We start from the raw sequence: 18,665 nt of genomic DNA on the forward strand, positions 1-18,665 counted from the left end.
CAATAGTCTACATAACGGCTGCAGAAGTTCATACCTATTAGCCTGCGTTCAGGTGGAAGCTGAACAGCTGTCTGATCTGCAAATCTGCAAAGGATCATGTGCTCCTAAAAGAAAAAGAAAAGAACTTTGGTCCAGTAGCTTTTCTCTCTTTCAAGTAAGAAAAATCTAATTAAACGTTTGTAAGTACTAAGAACCTCTGTCCCGTAGAAGACTGTTTCCAGAAGAATAATGCCTGTAAATCTTAATTTTGATACTGCTTTGGCTTGTAAAAAAAATTTGTAAATCAAGTGTTTGTGACCCTAAGCAGATTTCTACTTAGGAGGGTTTGTTTCTTGCTAAAATTCCTCCAAATGTCTGCAGCAGCAGAACTGGATGCAACGTATGCAAGACAGCATTTTTCAAAGGCATATTTCAGACTTATTTTGCCCTCAGCTACTGAAGATCAACACAGCCTTCTTTTAGCAAAGTCATCACTGGGCAGCATGTCTGCATCAGTGAAGGGTCAAGACAAAATTCTTAAATAGGTGACTTTAAATATTGGATGTTTCTCCTAAGCAGCAATTCTGAATCAAAGAATCACCACTTTGTGGGGACAAACTTCCTTTGCTCTGCCGAATCCATCCAGGATCAACCTAAAAGATCGTGAAGGAGAAATTGATCCTGAAGGCAAAGGTACACCTGGCTGAGAACGGGAAAGCTTCCTACCTCAAGATGTCTACAATTTACTGTCACACTATCCTTGTTCGACTTAAAAGTTTCTGCAGAGGCTTCCATAATAGCTGCCACTGAGTTTTTCCTGTCTTGACGCTCATGGGTGTGGTGCAGTAGAGGGTTAACCCACCACCTTGCTGTCTGCTTGGATGGGGCCAGAACCCCATCCTCAACTGCCTTCAAAGAAATGCCAGCTACGCTAGCAGAACGGTTTCTCAGAGATAGCCTAGCTAAGGAAGGTGAGTTAACCAGATGGTGACAGAAAAAGCCTTGAAGGTATAGCACTGAAATTAATGCTCTGCTGACAGCTGTGCTATTTGGGACAGCTGCAGTATTAAGTATAGGACAGAGTAAATCAGAACCATTTGAGAACTGCACAACATTCCCAAGTCTCCTGTAATGTTCCAAGTCTCCTATGATGGTACGGGGAGAAAACAGACAACAACAGAAAACACACTGCTACGCAAAGCTTCCAGTGCTACATTTCTGAAAATGAACATGTGTCTTGCATCAAAAGGGAAATATTTTTTTGATTCTTGACTTATACAAAAAGGTGACTTTAAGGGCTTGGCTGCTGTAACAGATGGAGAGAGAGACTTCACCTAAGGATACTTCAGCTTCCTTCAGTATCCTGAAGTAAGGATACTTCAGCTTTTTACTAAGGGGGACATAAACATCCAAAAGTTTTCATTTCACACACACAAAAAAAAACTAAATAAAATCCCATCTTCATATTAAATCAAGATGGTAACTCTCTCTACAGTGCACTCCATCCAATTCATAATTACAGACACCTGACCACAAAAAAGTTTGCTTGCAGATTTTCAAATAAAATACAGCAAGACATTATTGCTACTTTAAACTCAAATTTTACTTATTTAAATAAACACTCAGTATCCTGACGCAGGGATGTTTGTTTCCTACTACAGCTAATTCACATGAGGGTTTTCAGCTCACAGCTCCATAACAAATTTGCAAGCAAAATGAGAACATGCTGTAACATATTTAGGACTCAACGTGTTTTATCAGTCAGTGCAGTTTAAATATGGCTATTTCTGTAGTACGAAAGAGCTGAAAACCTTTAACCCAGATGTAACTACTGGAGAGCTGAGGAGAAGTAATGCCCCAGGCAACGTGGCTGTTCTTAGGAGAGACAGAACAGGGGTAGGCAGCTTGAGAAGAAAAAGAAGGGTTTCACAGGAGAGGAAGGAGGTCAGAGATAGCACAGAAGCCTTCACCAGTCTTTAGGCACTCGGCACAGCCTGGCTCTTTGCAACAACAGGATCTCAGCTCATTCAGCTAGACCAGAGCCAAGGTAAGACTTGCCGCACAACCTGGAAATCTGGACTGACTCTAGTGCCTTGGCTTCCTATAAGAGATGAACCTTAAAACTAAACTAGAGTCTAAGGCATAACCACATCTTTTTCCCATGATATAACCAGTAAATTGTCACATTCCCTGTTGGCAGAAATGAGGATAAAAGTATTTCTAAAGTAACAAGGACAATAATTATAAACTGCATAAACGTTGGGCATGTATAAACAGTTATTTTGCCTTTAGAACACCCACAGAAATGCCTAGTAAGTTTTCAGAGCTGTATGTCCAAAGTAATTCGTTCTTACTTTCCAGTTTTCCTACATGGACAGTGTCTTGAAAAACAGAGTCTCAAAACGTATCATGGTAGACATCTACAGCTACCATCACCTTATTCTTTGTAGCTATAAACTAATGAATTACAGCACGATGTTCTCATCAAAAACATTTTGGAATTGCCAGACTTCTGGATGTCTTTTTAGATCTCACTAAAATGGAAGATAAGAGAAATGAATTTAAAATGGGAACTGGGTGGGGGTGACACAGACAATGTCTGGCTAACACATGGCAGCTTTGGCGACTAGCCAGTAACCTTTAACAGTTTATTAATATGAAATATAAAAATGCATATAGCTAGCTGTATAACAAAAGTTATTTATATCTAGGATTACTTGAGGCACCATCGAGCCTAGATCATTTGTATAGACTATTATGTTATTAAGAGCAGAAATATTTTTTAGTATTGCTATTGGCCCCTGTGCACTTCTGCTACACAAACAATAAGACACTGGAACTTCTAAAGTGGTGATAAACCCTGTGATCTAAATGTCCATGGATTAAAAGAAAAAAAGAAAAAAAATCAGAGCTGCAATAAGATTACAGACACTATCCTAACCAAGGCTTCCTTGATTTTGTATGTCACCTTGTCCCTCTGTACCGTCCACAGGTCTACTTTTAATAATATGTTGGCAAATAAACTTTTTCTAAACTCAAACCTGAGTGCTTGGTGATTATGTGTTAGGAACATGTAAGTACATGGAAGGAATGTTGATCAATGGAAAAATTAATTCCAGGTCCAAATCCACTATGCCACTTTTATCATCTCAATCTACGCAAATTTATTTCCATGTAAATTAGTAAAGTGTACATAAACCAAGCTGTCATGAAGATAAGATTATAGTAACTGAAACTCCCTCTACAAGGTAGCGAGAAGTTTTCTAATGTTTTTAAATGACCTCCAACTACAGCATTTAAAAGGACAATCTCCATTTTTCTGCTAAATACACAGCATCATCAGTATGCTCACTGTCCCCATTACGTTTGGCAATTAGAAATAACATCCTTCTCACATATTTCAGTAATAGAGGGTTATTCTGCATCTCCAGAATTCATAGACTTTTCTGGATTCTAAACACTGAGACTATTATCTAGGATTTGACATGTAACCTTAGCAAAGTTTCCATATATCCTTTCTTCTCTTAAATGCAAATATTCTCTTTCCATGCCACATTAAGTGCACCTAACCATCAAACCTCTGGCTGCTCATCAGTAACAAGTTTAAACACACCAGACGAAGCTTAATGAATTGGTACCAGTTGTCACCTGACCACTTCTCTGCTCTTGTCCTTTTCCACTCCCCAGTTACCTTCATTCTGTCAAATCTGCATGCCTCACTGCTTCATTCTCCCACTTTTCTCTCAAGTTATCTCCACACAGACTCCAGGATCAAAACACATTTGAATACTTTTAAAAGAATTTTGAATAAAGGTTTTTAAAACAATACTGAACTCTTGATGAAGAGTATTTGTTCTTCCTACTCATTATGCTCAACCTTCTAGACATAAATTAGAGGGGGAAATCTGAGTTTGTCATAAAATAATATCTATAAAAGTAAGCATTTTACCTAAAAAATGATTGTAAGTTTCTACAGTATAAGTGTTAGTATTTAAAACATAAATTGGTATCCTGTAATTGTTAAGTGTTGAAACAGGTATATCTTAGGAATGGCTCTTTTATACCTTATGATGAAAAAGAATTATCTGGGGGAGATACCATGAAACTTTATAGAAGAAAAAAGCCTTAAAAAAATGGATGGTGGAGAGAAAGCAACACAATGATGTCTATATTACTAATGAACGTTTCACATAACACATGCACCCCCTCACAATTAAAAGATAAACACTTATATTTCATTTGATAAGACTCAGTGAAATGCATGGAACAGCCCCAAACCCCCTCCATCCACTATCCACAGCTGTTTATTTTACATACCTTGTAGGATAAAATTTCTTTGAACTGATTACTGAAAAAAAAAAAAAAATAGACCAATTCAATTAACATCTAAAAAAGCCAAGATGGAAAATAGAAGCAATCCTTACATATCTGACCACATTTTATGCAAAACAGCAGTATCCGTAGCATACAGAAAGGCATTCAAAAAAACAGAAACCATGACAGTTTGTTCACTAATAAAGGAAAAGCACGTTTGATGTCTTTTACTGTTCTATTGAATTATTCATACAAATCCACTCTTTAAACCATCAAAAATGCTAATGCGGATTTACTGGGTTTTCCACATTTTCACATACTTCGGTACACAACCTCTATACACACACATTTTCTGTGTACCACAAGAGTGTTTCTAGGATGGAACTGAATAGGGAATATGGGCAGTATAGGGATATGGGAGGTCTATCATGTTTCATAATCTTAAAAATTAAGGGAAAAGAAGTAAACCCTAAAATATAGCTTGAGCCAGGGTCAATATGTTATGAACCACATCATCTCCTACATTGGCTTACACTCTCAGACTTATAATTTTAGCAAACACAAAACCTCAACTATTTACTTTTTTTCAGCATCTACAGCAACAAAAGATTCCTAACGTAGTGTGCATTTCTGGACTTCATGATTTAAAATATAACTTGGCAAAAGTTAAGAGCATCTAGTCAATCTTACAACAAAACAACAGAGAAAAGTTATATGTCTGTTAACTTTAGAAAGCCTAAAATTTTTTTGCTTCTTCCTTAAAAATACTTCTACGTTTTACTCTGTCAGAGCAGAAGACAAAAGGGACACTTATAAAGAGATGGAAGAATCAAACTGACTAAGAAAGGACTGTTAAATGCAAAGTTTAGCAAACTGACAAAGTTTTAAGTATTTACTCTCCAAGCACTTCTGTGACAGCACACCTCAATAACAGAGAAAGTTATGGAAAATATTTAACGTGGAAACATTTTTTTTTTTAAGATCTGTTGATTCCTTTTAAGACAGCATGTTTCAGCTTCCTATTCTAGCAAATATATACCTGAGTCAATGCTTTAATTTCTAGTATAATTAAATCTGATTCATCTTGGACATCCAAAAGGCAAAGTTCAGCTTTATGAAAATAAAATGAAACAAAATAAAACCTCTCCCCCATCTAGTTCTGCCTTAGAAAGCTGTTAGCCTCATATCTTCTGCTACTTTTTGCCAAACTTTCACTTTTATTTGTATAAAAGGCATTAAAATTCTTAAGCCTAAGATAAAGAAGCATTTCCAACATGGCAGATCTGGAGAAACAAAATACCTACACAGTCCATTGAAAAAGTATTAAAAATAGGAACCAAAAAACAGGAGAGCTCGTCTACTTGGGAATAAATCAGAACAGCTTCACAAGCAGTAAACTGTGGCATAAAGCAGACCCATTTCTTTAAACTGATTGCTTACATCTTTCTGCAACATTAAAATGTCAATTCCCCTTCTTACATTACTTTTCATGAGTTTTCTATTAACTTTGTGATTTCAAGGTAAAAGGTCTGCATATTACATAGATTCCCACATACTGTATCTAATGTGTTGAAGGTATAGTCTTTTTTGAACTTCTGTGATTATTTTTTTTCCTGGATAAATCCAGAAAAAATAACCCAGGAATTACCCATCTGTCTCCCTTTCAAGATGGATTTGCAAAGAGAAAAAGGAGGAGACAGTTGCACTCTTAAGTATGAGCCAATTGAACCTGGACACTTGCAACGATCTTGACCTTGAGTTGATTAATTTTGTACTCTTCTAGCATTTTCTTTTTTCACTTGAATTGTTATTTTAAAGTTTTTCTTGTTAGTCTTAGTTTACCTTCGTGGATATTTAAACTTCACAGTGTTCTGAATGAAGCCATAACAACACGGGGAGATGACAAAGGCTGCCCGCGCCTTGATGCAATGTTCGATCACCATGTCTGTTGCCACACCACATGCATGCAGAGCCACCTACAATGTTAAAAACCGAAAACAAAGAAACAAGCAAATTCTTTATAGCAATATTCTACATACTATCCTGTTGTAGTATTTTTGATTGATTGAATTAAATCCTTGAAGAGAGTTTAGCAATGAAGCTGTTATGCCAAAGGCCTGGTCCTTAAATCCTTGGTTTTGCATTTCTCTCTTTCATCTCTGTGCTGAGGAAACTTTATGACCTAACTCCACTTAAGAAAGGAGTCATCAGCACTGAACAAAGGTCACTCACCAAAAGTACTCAAAAGATAGGTGCACAGGTGAACTGCATTGCCATATCAACTCAACTGAAAATGAAGCTCCAGAAAAATATTAAAAGACAAGCTATCATGGTGATTAGTCACAAGTTTTTGTTCAAGCCAAAAGGACTTAGAAATACAAAAAAACCCTCTCCTTCCCATTTGTACCTTATTAGATACCAGACAATCCCAAACATCAAACAAAAATCAAGAACGCACCTCCCTCAATGTGCTTCTACAGCCTCTCAGCCCTGGAGGAGAAATACAGTCTGCCTTACCCCTAATTGAATACTGTGCCTGCTACTTTATGCAGCAGTTCAGATTTGTAAAACTGCATTGTTTTCTATGTTTTTTGTTCACTGTAAATTTAAGAAAAAGGTTTAAAGCTGCAAAGCTCACATTTCAAGGTTCAAAGCTGTTTTTCAAGGTACAGCAACTGGAAGATAAAAACTTTGCTCTCAGATGTGGATTAAAACAAAGACTTTTTTGTTTGCAGACTGCTTGATGTAAGCTCAGCTGAGCAGACCATTAATCAGCAGCTGAACTATAACTGCATACAGATGGTAACAAGTACTCCTGTCTCAAGCAGAACATTAAAAACTAATATATGTAGTCATTTCACAATGCAATTTTTCTGTCCTTATGAATTTAACAACAAAAATAAAACTAGTTTAAGACCGGAAAAATATGAGATTATCATGGAATATAATTATAGTTACTTCCCTTTTTATCCAAGCAGAAACTAACAACTGCTTTGCTTGCATGTTTGGAAAAGATACCTTAAACCAGTACTGGATAAAGCACAAGTAAACAAACAAACAAAAAACAGTAGCTTTGTTGAGCCTGTATGAACTTTAAGCCATTTGATTTATTCTTTGTGTTCCTCAGAGTCAATTTAGTTAAGGGAAAAATCAACAAATAAAATTGAAGCAAAGTTTTCTCAGGATATCCTATATGTCAAACTCAGTATTTGAAACAAAATAAAAAGCGAGGACGAACACAGTTAATGCATTTCATTCACAAATTCACACATCTGTAGACAAAGGAAAACAAAGTGTTCCCTGAGGAAAGCCACAAAGCTAATTCAGTACGAGACCATTGACCCGTAGTAGTCCTCTGGCCTTTTGGCAGAATAAAAAAGGAACTGGTTGACACATTCTTCTGAACTTGCTTTCGAACTCCTCACAGATAGCACTTAAGAAAACAGCTAAGTAGTGCAGTTTTTTATTTCATAGTAACTAAAAACGCATATAAACGTGTTTTAAATTAATTCCAAAAGTAGAGAGATGAAGACTTGTCGGGTTCATTTTTCTAGATCTCTTTAAATTTCACGTACTATAGCCAGTGAATGTCATGTTCCCCCTCACATTTATGCTGTACTATTTCATTGAAAATGACACAGTCATGCAATGAGTGAATAGCTTTACGAGCCTCAGAAGATGGGTTTAGAAACGATACATCACCAAACTTTGTACACGTCTATGCATCAATATATTGCGATTTTTGTATCAGACCAGCGTTTATGACCTAACGATACAAAGGTAGCTAAACTTTACATTATTTACCTTCCAATGTACCATCAAGCACTTGTACTACTATTAAGTGAAACAGCTAGCTCCTGTCCTACGTGTGGCTGCAGAGGAAACAGGAGTTCATCCTGGAGAGGGAACCATTATATGGGACAAACTAATTCTGAGATGAGATTAATGTAGGTCTCCCAAAAAGGGAAAGCTTCAGGTTTGTCTGTGGAATAGACCACAGAATCAAGCCAAAGAAACTGAAATCACAGACCTGAAAACGAAGAGTTTCCAAGTGATTTTTTCCAGACATGTACTTTAGCATTTTACTTGTCATGAGATTTAAGGGAGAATATAACACCTTTTTATTAAACAAAAACTCCAAGGAGATATTTAACTTAGTATTAACCTTAAAAACAGACCAAAAAATTAAGAAAAACTCCCATGACCACAACACAGGAGACTAACTTCACTGACAAACCACTACACATCTCACACACAGCATTCACTGAATTATTCTGGAGATTCTGATTTTTTGCAATAGATCTCTGGTTAATCCAATAAGATTTAAACAACTTAACGCAGAAAATAAAGCTAGAGAACTACAAATTTACACTTAGAGGAGAATAAATTATTTTAGCACAGCCCTTCCTTCTCCTGCACTATGCTTCATTCCCCTTATTAAATAAACAAACCAAACAGTTAAACAGAACTGGAGGATATGTGCCACAAACCTTCAGCATTAAGCACCCTAAGCTACAGCCAAACAGGCACTTGGATGGATGGTTTAGGGAATAGTCAGACTTGCATTGAAAGTTAGGGACTTGCTGCAAAAGTTCAAATGCTTTTAACATAAAATCAAACCAGAAGAGAGGAATCTTTACAGCATTAAAAGAGACTATTTATGCCTTACTCTTCACTAGATCTGCAGAGTTCGGGACACTTGGAATCAGTATTCAAATCATTTACTTTGCTCCTATGGAACAGATTTCTGCTTTGGTCTGCTCATTTACAGTCACCAAAAGTCAGAACATCACCCACTGACTGCAATAGGAGTGCTCAGTACGAGTCCTACAAAATTGATATATCATTCTGCCTTTAAAAATACAGCTCGAGTACACCCTTCACAAAGAATACACATATAAATCATTAGCATAGCATTCTGTCATTAAAGTTCCTTCTCAGATTTGCATTGTGAAGTCTTGAGTTGCTTGCTGTATCTGAAAATGCCTTTACTGTCACCTAACTACACCTCTGATCTCACTTTCCTGTACCCAGGCTTACTTTGACCACAAGCTGCCTTTTTCTTCCTGTCTTCAAAACCCTCCCCAGCATACCTCCACCAGTGAATAACTAATTTTAAAATAATATGATGAAATCAGGAATCTACCACACTATTTTTCTTCAGCACGGTCAGGCAGCACTCATATTTTCATATTTGATTAGAACAGATGCTGCTTCCTTATTGACTCATATAATGACAGAAGTGATGCCAGTTTGCAATAATAAATACAAAACCAACCTAATATTGGTTAATATAACAAGGGTGCTTCATGAAGCATCAGAAATAACTGTCTGTATAAGCATAAAATTTCCTTTTCTCAGATATTTTAGTCAAGTAGCTGTAGAAAATAAAGTTACAAACACTTACCCCAATGTTAAAAGTCCCATTAAAATAGTCCAGATTTGCTTGAATGAAGGAAATGTTGTTTAAACCTAGTTCATCGCTTCTGTCTTTAGCACGGATCAGAGATAACTCCTTATTTTCTATGAGCACCACCTAGATTTCATACACAAGACAAAGTAAAGCAAAATAATACTGAAAAATAAAAGTAAAACGTTACCAGCATGCACAAAACTTTAGAGAAGTTTTCTCAACTAAGCTACAAGTTACTTATAAGACCTACAGAATGATTAGCAGGTGACAAAACAACAATGAAAGGCATTAAAGACTTGCCAGTACCAATCAGCTGGCAAATTTATTTATTTATTCATTCATTGTCTTAGGTCTAGAACTTCCCTTTTCTCAGGCAAGCACCTCACACATCTGTGATTACAGTAAAAATTTGCACATTTCAAATCTCTGCTGTAAAAGATTTTTTTTTTGCAGAAATATATTTGATGGAAGTCTGGGTCACATCAGTGAGACCAGATAGCTCAGTTTCTTGACTTCTGCATCCAGTTTGCTATGAAAACGAAGAACCATTTTCCCCCTGATCAATGACAAGAATTAAGGTAGAGTTTACAAGGATGGTAGATATCCATCATGACAGATCATGACCTCTGAGGCAAATGTTTCCAAACAATTTTTCACTGCACTCCAACAGTAATCCAAATCTTTTGACTCAAAACGTTGTATTTTAAGGGTTAAAATAACCTAGAAAATTAAATTTTTAAACAAAGACAAGTTAAAGTAACTAGATGAGACAGAGAACAATGAGACATAATATGTAATAAGTAACTTTCCCTGTCCTCTGTGTCATTTCATGAGGATGCTTGCTGCCAGCCAACTCAGTAACACTGAGTGAGACCTCATGTTCCCTGAGTTCTTGCTCTCCTCCTGTTAGAGAAGGTTACTCCCTTACTCTTTCTACTGGTTCATGGCCTTAGTCTGTAAATGGATGTCCTGCCCAAGCCAAGCCTAGAAGCATACCCAGCAGCACACCTATGGAAGGAGCCAGTCTCTCACTCCTTTCATTGGATTCCATTTCACCCAGTCATTTCTCAAAGCAACATAACATAATTCGGAACATAATTAGGAACAGAGTGGAAAAAAAAAAAAAAAAGATCATCATATTGTTCAGTGTTGGAAATAGGAAAAAAATGTTGTAAACGGTATTCACATACGAAACCTTTCTTCTAAAAAAAGTTTACCTCTACCAATTAATTCCTTAATTTGGCGCAATTGGCCGCAGACAGAGCAAAGTGTATGTGTACAAGTATAACAATAACCTCTAAGATTTCTAACAGCAAAAAATGCTATCATATTATGCCTACATGTTTCCTTACTTGGGGTAAAATACGGCAGAGGTACTGGCAGACCTTCTTCACATAGCAAGGGCTTCATGTCTATACACACTTTACAACACAAGCTTAAATGCTTTATTAGAAAGCAGTAAGATCATCTATGCACCTTAGCACGGTAATTGGTTATTTTGCTGAATCAAAGCATACCCAGGTGAATGTTTGTACTCTAAAGTTACATTTTTTTTTTTCCACTCTTCCTTTTTCTTAGGAGGAACTTTTTCTAAACTTTCCTTTCCAGGAATGACTTCCACCCTTTTCCCCCACTAATATAACGTGATAAATATCTTTACAGGTACTAATGAAACATCTCCCTCTAGAGCATAAGTTTTCCCCAAAAGTAACAGTTTTGTCTTCGTGTTAATTTTTCCTAGATACACATCATTTTAAGGTAATTATCAGAGACAGAAAGCTCATACCATTTGTACTCTTCATTTAGAACTTACCTGACATGAAGGCAGCATGTAAGCCAGAACAATTCCGACATGTCCCTGTGAAAACCAAAACAAACAACAAAATCTTGTCAGGGTCCCCTGTTGTTGACTCCTTTCACATTGAGAATCCCCTAACCACTGACACAATCTTTGAAAGCAGAATTTCAGCATATGCACTTTTGCTTTGCTTTATCATAGAATCATATCATACAAGGGCTCAGGTTGGAAGGGACCTCAAAGACCATACAGTTCCAACCCCCCTGCCATGGGCAGGGATGCCACCCACTAGGCCAGGTTGCCCAGGGTCTTGTCAAACCTGGTCTTGAACAATTCCATGGACGGGGCATCCACAACCTCTCTGAGCGACCAGTTCCAGTGCCTCACCACCCTCTGATTGAGGAATTTCTTCCTAATGTTCTTCCTAAGAATTTCTTCCTTCTCCCCTCTTTTAGTTTAAAGCCAAAAAAAAGTTTAGTTTCCCCCTTGCCCTGTCATTATCTGACTGAGCAAAAAGTTGCTCTCCATCTTTCTTATGAGCCCCTTTTAAGTATTGAAAAGTTGCAATGAGGTCACTCCAGAGTCTTCTCTTCTTTAGGCTGTTTAGGCTGAACAGCCCCTGCTCTCTCAGCCTTTCTTCATAGGAGACATGGCAGCATCTATCTACAAATCCAAAGATGAAAGCCAAAAGAAATTGCCTTATGTAAAGAAAATACACCTTACCCCTCCACTGCAAAAATCCACAATGACATCTCCAGGCTTAGCGAGCTTTTTCACAGCTGCTACCAAATTATTCAGTTGCTGCTGTTTCCTCAGAGCCCGATCGCTAGACATCTTTCCTGGGGATGACAGAGAAAATGCCTGAACAGTGATAAACAGTTCTCAACGTTGATAATTTTAAATGTGTAACAGCTAAGCATTGGAAATCTGAAATTTATGACTGACACTAAAAAACGAACACTTGGGCTTCCAAAAAAATCCATTCTGAGCTAAATTTAAAAATATTAGATAGAGTTTTCTTAACATCTTTAGCACAGTTAAAGCCTTCCAACTCTTGCTGTTAATGTATCCTTAGGAACAGACCTGTGTAAACTGGAAGAAGCGTACATATAAAAAAATCAAATGAGCCTAAGCTCCAGCATGATGATATTCCAAACCTGTGAATCATGCCCAGAAAGAGAGCTCAAACCCATTCACAATACTTGTTGCCAAAATAAATCCCTACACTACCCTTAAGCATCTTGTTTCAAGAAGTCTCACTCTTTCTCCTGTTAACTTTCGTATTAAGCAGCTCAGTTTATTTAAACGACTATCTGTGCAACAAGGTGCTTCTTAAAATGGCCACTCCTGTACAGCTTTTCATAGCATCTGTAACACAACCAGAAATGGAAAAAACATTAATTTCTTTCAAATGTGCTTGATAAAGTCCAAAATGCAGTTTCTTAGTTGTAATGAAATGGACTAGACAGCAGCAAGAGGTGGGACTGCACCTCAGGCCGGTAAACCTGAGCTGCCCAAACAGCTCGGTGTGGACAGTGACACCAGCACTGCTATGACAGCTCTTTATTTAGGGCAAGCTAGCCTTCCAAGGCGAAGAACGGTAGCAGGGACATAGCTCCTGGTCAATACCGAATCAAATTTCAAGTTCAGCTAAGAACAGAATAGGTTTTCCAAAAGCATGGTAAAAGTATCGGAGTATTTTGTTTGACAGAATTCAGTGTGGGCTTACCCTTTGAACCTCAAAGCACACAGTCCCTTCCTTAGAAATACACCATGAAGATAAAAGGTCAGCTCTTGTCCTCCCAAAGGAGTTTGAACACAGCAAAATTTCCCTTATAAGCCTAGGTGGCTTCATTTACATTCGGCCTGTTTTAACAAGGGTTGGTTCTTACAAACATTATCTTAAAAATAAATAAATACATAAATAATAAAAATAAATAAATAAAAAACCCCACACAATCAACTTTGACATTCACAATTTTTCTTTCCTTCTTTGTATTTGGTGAAAACAAGCAATGGAAGTACTTAAAGCTCATTCACGATACAAAGATGCAAGTCCCTTGATGGAAAGCTTTCAGAATTCAACTCACCCTGAGCTCAAGTTAACTCTGCAATTAAAGTAATGGGGTTCATTGTAAATGCTTTTTTCCCTTGGTAACTTTTGTATAACACTGTCTTATAGCTGCTTTCAACTTTAAATCTTCTTAATTGCCAGAGAGACCAGGGAGACAATTTCGCTTCCAGTTTCTGCGTCTCAACACACATTAGCAGAAATGTTCTGAACCATTTTGCTGCTGAGACTGAAGGACAGACCACACCTGTCAAGCAACAAACAGCACAAACATCCAGGCACACAAAAGCTCTTAATTGCCTTATCCAGCTGCTCTGTCCTTATTCCCTGACCCCAAAGGTTTTCCTGAGGGGCCTGGATTCATCAGTATCAAGTATACCTCCTGAAAAACACCACCAAATTTTCATACCGCACAAAGTCAGCAATTAGGCCCTGGTGTCACTAAAGTCAAAACCTAAAACGCTAACAGGTTTCATCAGCAACAGATCCATTACCTAGTCTTCAGTTAGATGACCTCCTAAGCACTAAGTTAATAAGAAATAGGTTTAAAAATATCAGCCTATAGCCTTTAAAAACTCCCTGAAAATCAACTCTTCATGGTTACCAACAAACAAGGCTTCATCCTAAGTCTACAAATTCTTCGCACTAAGTAGAATACATTCCCTTGGAAGACAGAAAACCAAGCTCCAATCAATAGGCCTTTTGTCTACCTCTATATTTCGAACGCGGTAGCTAGAATTACAGCAAGCCAGCCAGCTGTGACATGGCCTGTAGAGAAGGTTAACATGGGCACACTAGTCCTTCGTTTTGGCAAACACGTAATAAATTCAACTAAAACTTCTATGTCTAAAAATACTATAACTCAGTGTGTATTTCTCAAGCCCTGTAATGGTAAATAATGCTAATCGCTGTCTTCAAGAATAATAAGAAAGAAGGTATCTTGACAGTTTAGCCTGACAAGGCGAAACCTTGAACAACGTGACCTTTTCCTACAATAAAGGCCACTGTAAAGTGCTTTGTTCCCTTTGCAAGAACTCAACTGACATATTGCCATACAGTCCCAGAAAGATTTATTTTCATTTTTGATTAATTGTCAAGATGAAAATACTTTATTTGAATTCACAAATCCAGCATTACCCTTAATTCAGCCCTTGTCAAGCAGGGCATTAAAGTGTCTACGGCACGTACAGGTCTTACATTTTGGCACACAGAAATGTAATTTTTCAGCAGACAAACACTCCTCTATTTTTATATTACCTTTTGTCTGTGTTCAAGTTCATATAATCCTTCAGCCCTCATATAATACTTCCTTATTTCTCAAGTTAAATTTGAAAAGCCACTCAAGTTTCCTTAAACAAGCAAAATCCAAGTATCATCTCTAAGGCCTTATCCTTATTCAGCTTTGAAGTCGTAACACAGCACAACATAATATACAGCTACCAAAACATGGATATAAACACATAATGCATAGATTCCATTACATGTAGCAGAATGTTACATAGTTCTCATTTTAGCACGTTCTTTTAATTGGGTTTTCCACAAACCTCAGCTAACCAATTCAAATGATAATGTGAAAATCTACTTTTCACTGAAACGCAGTGAATAGAGCATATTTATTGCTATATTGCTTGGCTAGACTTGATTGTAGTACAGCCAAAAGGCTCAGTAACTATAAAGCAAATACCAACATAGTTGTTTGTTTTTTACTAACCAAAATGAGTTTTTCTGAAACCAATGTTGTTGTTTTTCTTCTGTCAGTTACTTATGATAATTCAGCATATTCTAATTGTTTCTTAATACTCAGCTCCTACACCCTTCACCTTGATGACGCTATCATCTCCTGCTATACTATTTTTGGTTCCTGTTGGGGGACAAGTGGGGGCTGTTTGCTTGTTTGTTTTGGGGATGCTTGTCGTGCTGTCGCATTATGTTTTTTTTTCCCTTTTTTTTTTTTTTTTTAAGTATAGTACTTGTAAGATTAATATACTGTATAGTGGTTTCCATGCAACTCCTAGAAAAAGCAGAATTCAAACAGATGAAGGATGCCAGCTCAGCTAATATTTATTTATGAAGAAATATTCTTACTAGCCAGAAATAGTAATAGAATAGTATAGAATAGTATTATAGTACACAACAGTATTAACCTTATTTAAAAGAACTTGCCAAATCCTGCAATAAACGCAATCAGTAAAGACAATAACTGTGCTGGATAGTGACATAGAAAAACAGTCAGATACTCAAAAAAAGGTTTCTGTTTTTGAAGCCTCACAAAGTATCAAATAGGTCTGCATCCAAAGCTGGAAATGGTGTTTTATTGAAGGCAAAACTACAGCAAACCTTAGTATTTTTTTCCATTTCATTTTTCTGATCTTGCTGCCTTTCCAAAGCAGTGTGCAGGTGGGGACATGCTTTTGGGTTCTGCAGAACATCTCAAACTATAATTAGATATGAAGACAGATGGGCCAGAGATCTCCACAGACTAGGAGAACTAAACGCGCTGTTTCAAGAGGCACGTCCATAAGTTGCAGCAAAAAGATGTAGTTATACAAGGCGATGCCACCTGAACTGGCTCTTGAAGTGGTAACAGCCCCATACTGCAGCAACAAACCCAAGCTACTTTGTCTCTAATACTGCTTTGGGGATCCTCAGCTAGTTTCTTTGTCAGGTGCTATACTGCACCTTATTAAGCAGTGGTCTCCTTTACTGCTTATTCATGCATGCCCTAGTGGTGCATCCATGTTTACACAGTACAGGAATGCCTTGATTCCTCCTTGACTTTCTCTAGGCACTGTGAAAGCGTCCCACAAAGCAAACGAGCATTTTAGCACAGAACAAAATGGTCTCGTACTTACAAAGACTGCTGCTTGTAACCATTCTTGCAGTTTTCCTTACAGCTATGACCAAAGTCCTCAAAGTGTAAATCACTTCCTCTAATTAACCAGGTAGGAATTCTTACATAAAAATCAGACTAGGAAAAAGAATGACTTTACTACTTTTACCACCAAGCCATAACATTGGGTATCCTTTTCTCTAATTCTGGAGATAACATAAAAGAATCGTAAGGTACAGCCAAAACGGAGATTGCAGCTGAGCTGACAACTTTTGCACTGAACAGTTTTTGATACAAAATGTTAGTAAAGCATAAGGTTTATAGCACTTCTCTATGTAATGATGGAGCATAATCTGTCGCTTTTTTTTTTTAATTCTCAGAGAAATATGAGTCCATTCTATTATACTTCATTTATCTTGCTTGTTTAGAGGTTAAACCTTATGTTTAATCAGATATAAGATCAGATAGCTTGCGGTTAATATTGACTCATTTGCTCTTCCAAACAAACATATGGAAATTGTTATTCTGTTTTTTCTTACCACTCACTGGATACATGTATGTGTGGTATATACATGTGTGATATTTATATATAATATTATATATATATATATAAAGCAAAATAATGTAGACATTCAACACTGGTTAACAGAGGTACACTAGAAATACTCCAGTGTCTCATGCCTTTTCGGCTTGGACTTCCTGCATAGGCTTAACTTGATTTCCTCTTCAGATAGTTTTCCCATTTATTTAATTTCAAAAGTTAACTGAGTTGGGTCAAGTAATAATATTTAAACATAAAAATAAAATCTGACTGACTGCACACTGTCATAAATTCTGCATCAGAATTTTAATGCATTAATCCTATCAGCGAATATCCTAGGAACTTCTTTACCACAGACAAGCAAAACAGAGAGTGAGTGAATAATAAGAACTAGTAACATTCACTGAAAAACTGAGTTTTTATTACTGTTTTACATACCTCACCTTCATTTCTGAACTCTCTCTCCATTCACACTTGGAAAAATAAGCTATGAACTAAAAGATTCAGGGTGAACACTGTACTGCAGATCAGGTTGCAATGGAAGAAAAACTCATTTTCCTCTATTTTTAATATAACATTTTTATAAATTAACTTGTTCTTCAATATGCCTGTTTCAAACACACAAAGTCATCCCACTGCCCAGAGTGTTTTTTTTTTTTTTTTTTTTTTAAATCAACAGAAGTAATCAGCAGCCAGTGCTGATGAAGGGTTTTGGTTTTTTTTTTTCCCTTTTTTTTTTTTTTTTTGTCCCAAGTGAATGTTTATCAAAACATATTCTGGATCTATGAAGTTTGGGAACACCCCGTAAGACTTGCATGCCTTTACTTGCTGGTAACAGGGCATGTCAGTGCTTTCTTTTTAAAAGATATAACAGGTATATATGCTGCTTCAGCACCTTCATGCATTCCTGAAGGCAGCAATGCATGTTAAAAGGAAGAGAACTGCTATTAGGTAGTCTTGGCATACTGTTTATTTAACTTTTCCTATCAGATCCTGGATATTTTCATTGTTACTTTGTGTCTTCGCTTTTCCAGTTCATCACAACAGTAATCAGCTTTTCAGGAAAGTTGTTGGGTTTTTTTTGTGTGTTTGTTTTTTAAACTTTCGAGAAGGATGAGACTAATAGGTTGACAAAAATCAGTATTCGTTGCCCAGTCTTGCTGCTGTCATGAGTAGATAGCTGGTCTGTGCTGTGCAGTTTACAAAGTGTCACTCTTCCTTCTGCAAAGCCCAGACTTTGCAGGCTTGAATGTCCCAGGCAGGTCCATGAGAACTAACAGCATTCATGAAGTTAACTAATGTGCACACGTGTACAATAGGGCCCTCAGCATTCACTGGAAAACAAACCAAACCAAAACCAAACCAAACCAAAAAAGAAAAACCAACATCAATCCCAAATGTCACAAAAAGTCTACAAACTATCCTCCTGGATAACGCATAGCATGCACTTTCAGTCAACAGATGAGGCCAGAAAAGATAACCTCAGAGTCTACATCATTTTTCCACTATAGAAACACTTTTATGATCAAGCATGGTGATATCGTAGCTACAGTCAAGGGAGTAAGAGATGAGAAGGCAACAAAACATAGTTTAAAATATTTAGATAGAGAGCAGTGCAAGAAGGACAGAAAGGCAGCTGAACTCCACAAGAACATTTTATTGGTTTTTAGATAAGAGCACCTTCCTCCTGATCTTACTAACCTATCTGCTCTTTATTCA

General features: G+C 37.0%; 1 protein-coding gene across 4 annotated transcripts in view; it reads right to left on the minus strand.

Moving 5' to 3' along the window:
* Window positions 1-18,665, minus strand: part of GSTCD (glutathione S-transferase C-terminal domain containing) — a 72,456-nt gene that overhangs the window by 3,331 nt on the left and 50,460 nt on the right. For all 4 annotated transcript variants that reach the window (XM_080590664.1, XM_080590663.1, XM_080590665.1 and 1 more), the window contains 6 exons: window positions 12,228-12,343; window positions 11,520-11,564; window positions 9,701-9,829; window positions 6,136-6,269; window positions 4,297-4,327; window positions 35-104 (listed from right to left, as the gene is read on the minus strand). In XM_080590664.1, coding sequence (XP_080446790.1) covers window positions 35-104; window positions 4,297-4,327; window positions 6,136-6,269; window positions 9,701-9,829; window positions 11,520-11,564; window positions 12,228-12,343 — 525 coding nt within the window. The remainder of the gene's footprint in view (window positions 1-34; window positions 105-4,296; window positions 4,328-6,135; window positions 6,270-9,700; window positions 9,830-11,519; window positions 11,565-12,227; window positions 12,344-18,665) is intronic.

Source organism: Anser brachyrhynchus, assembly GCF_964034855.1.
Source record: "Anser brachyrhynchus genome assembly, chromosome: 4".
NCBI classification, from domain to species: Eukaryota; Metazoa; Chordata; class Aves; order Anseriformes; family Anatidae; genus Anser; species Anser brachyrhynchus.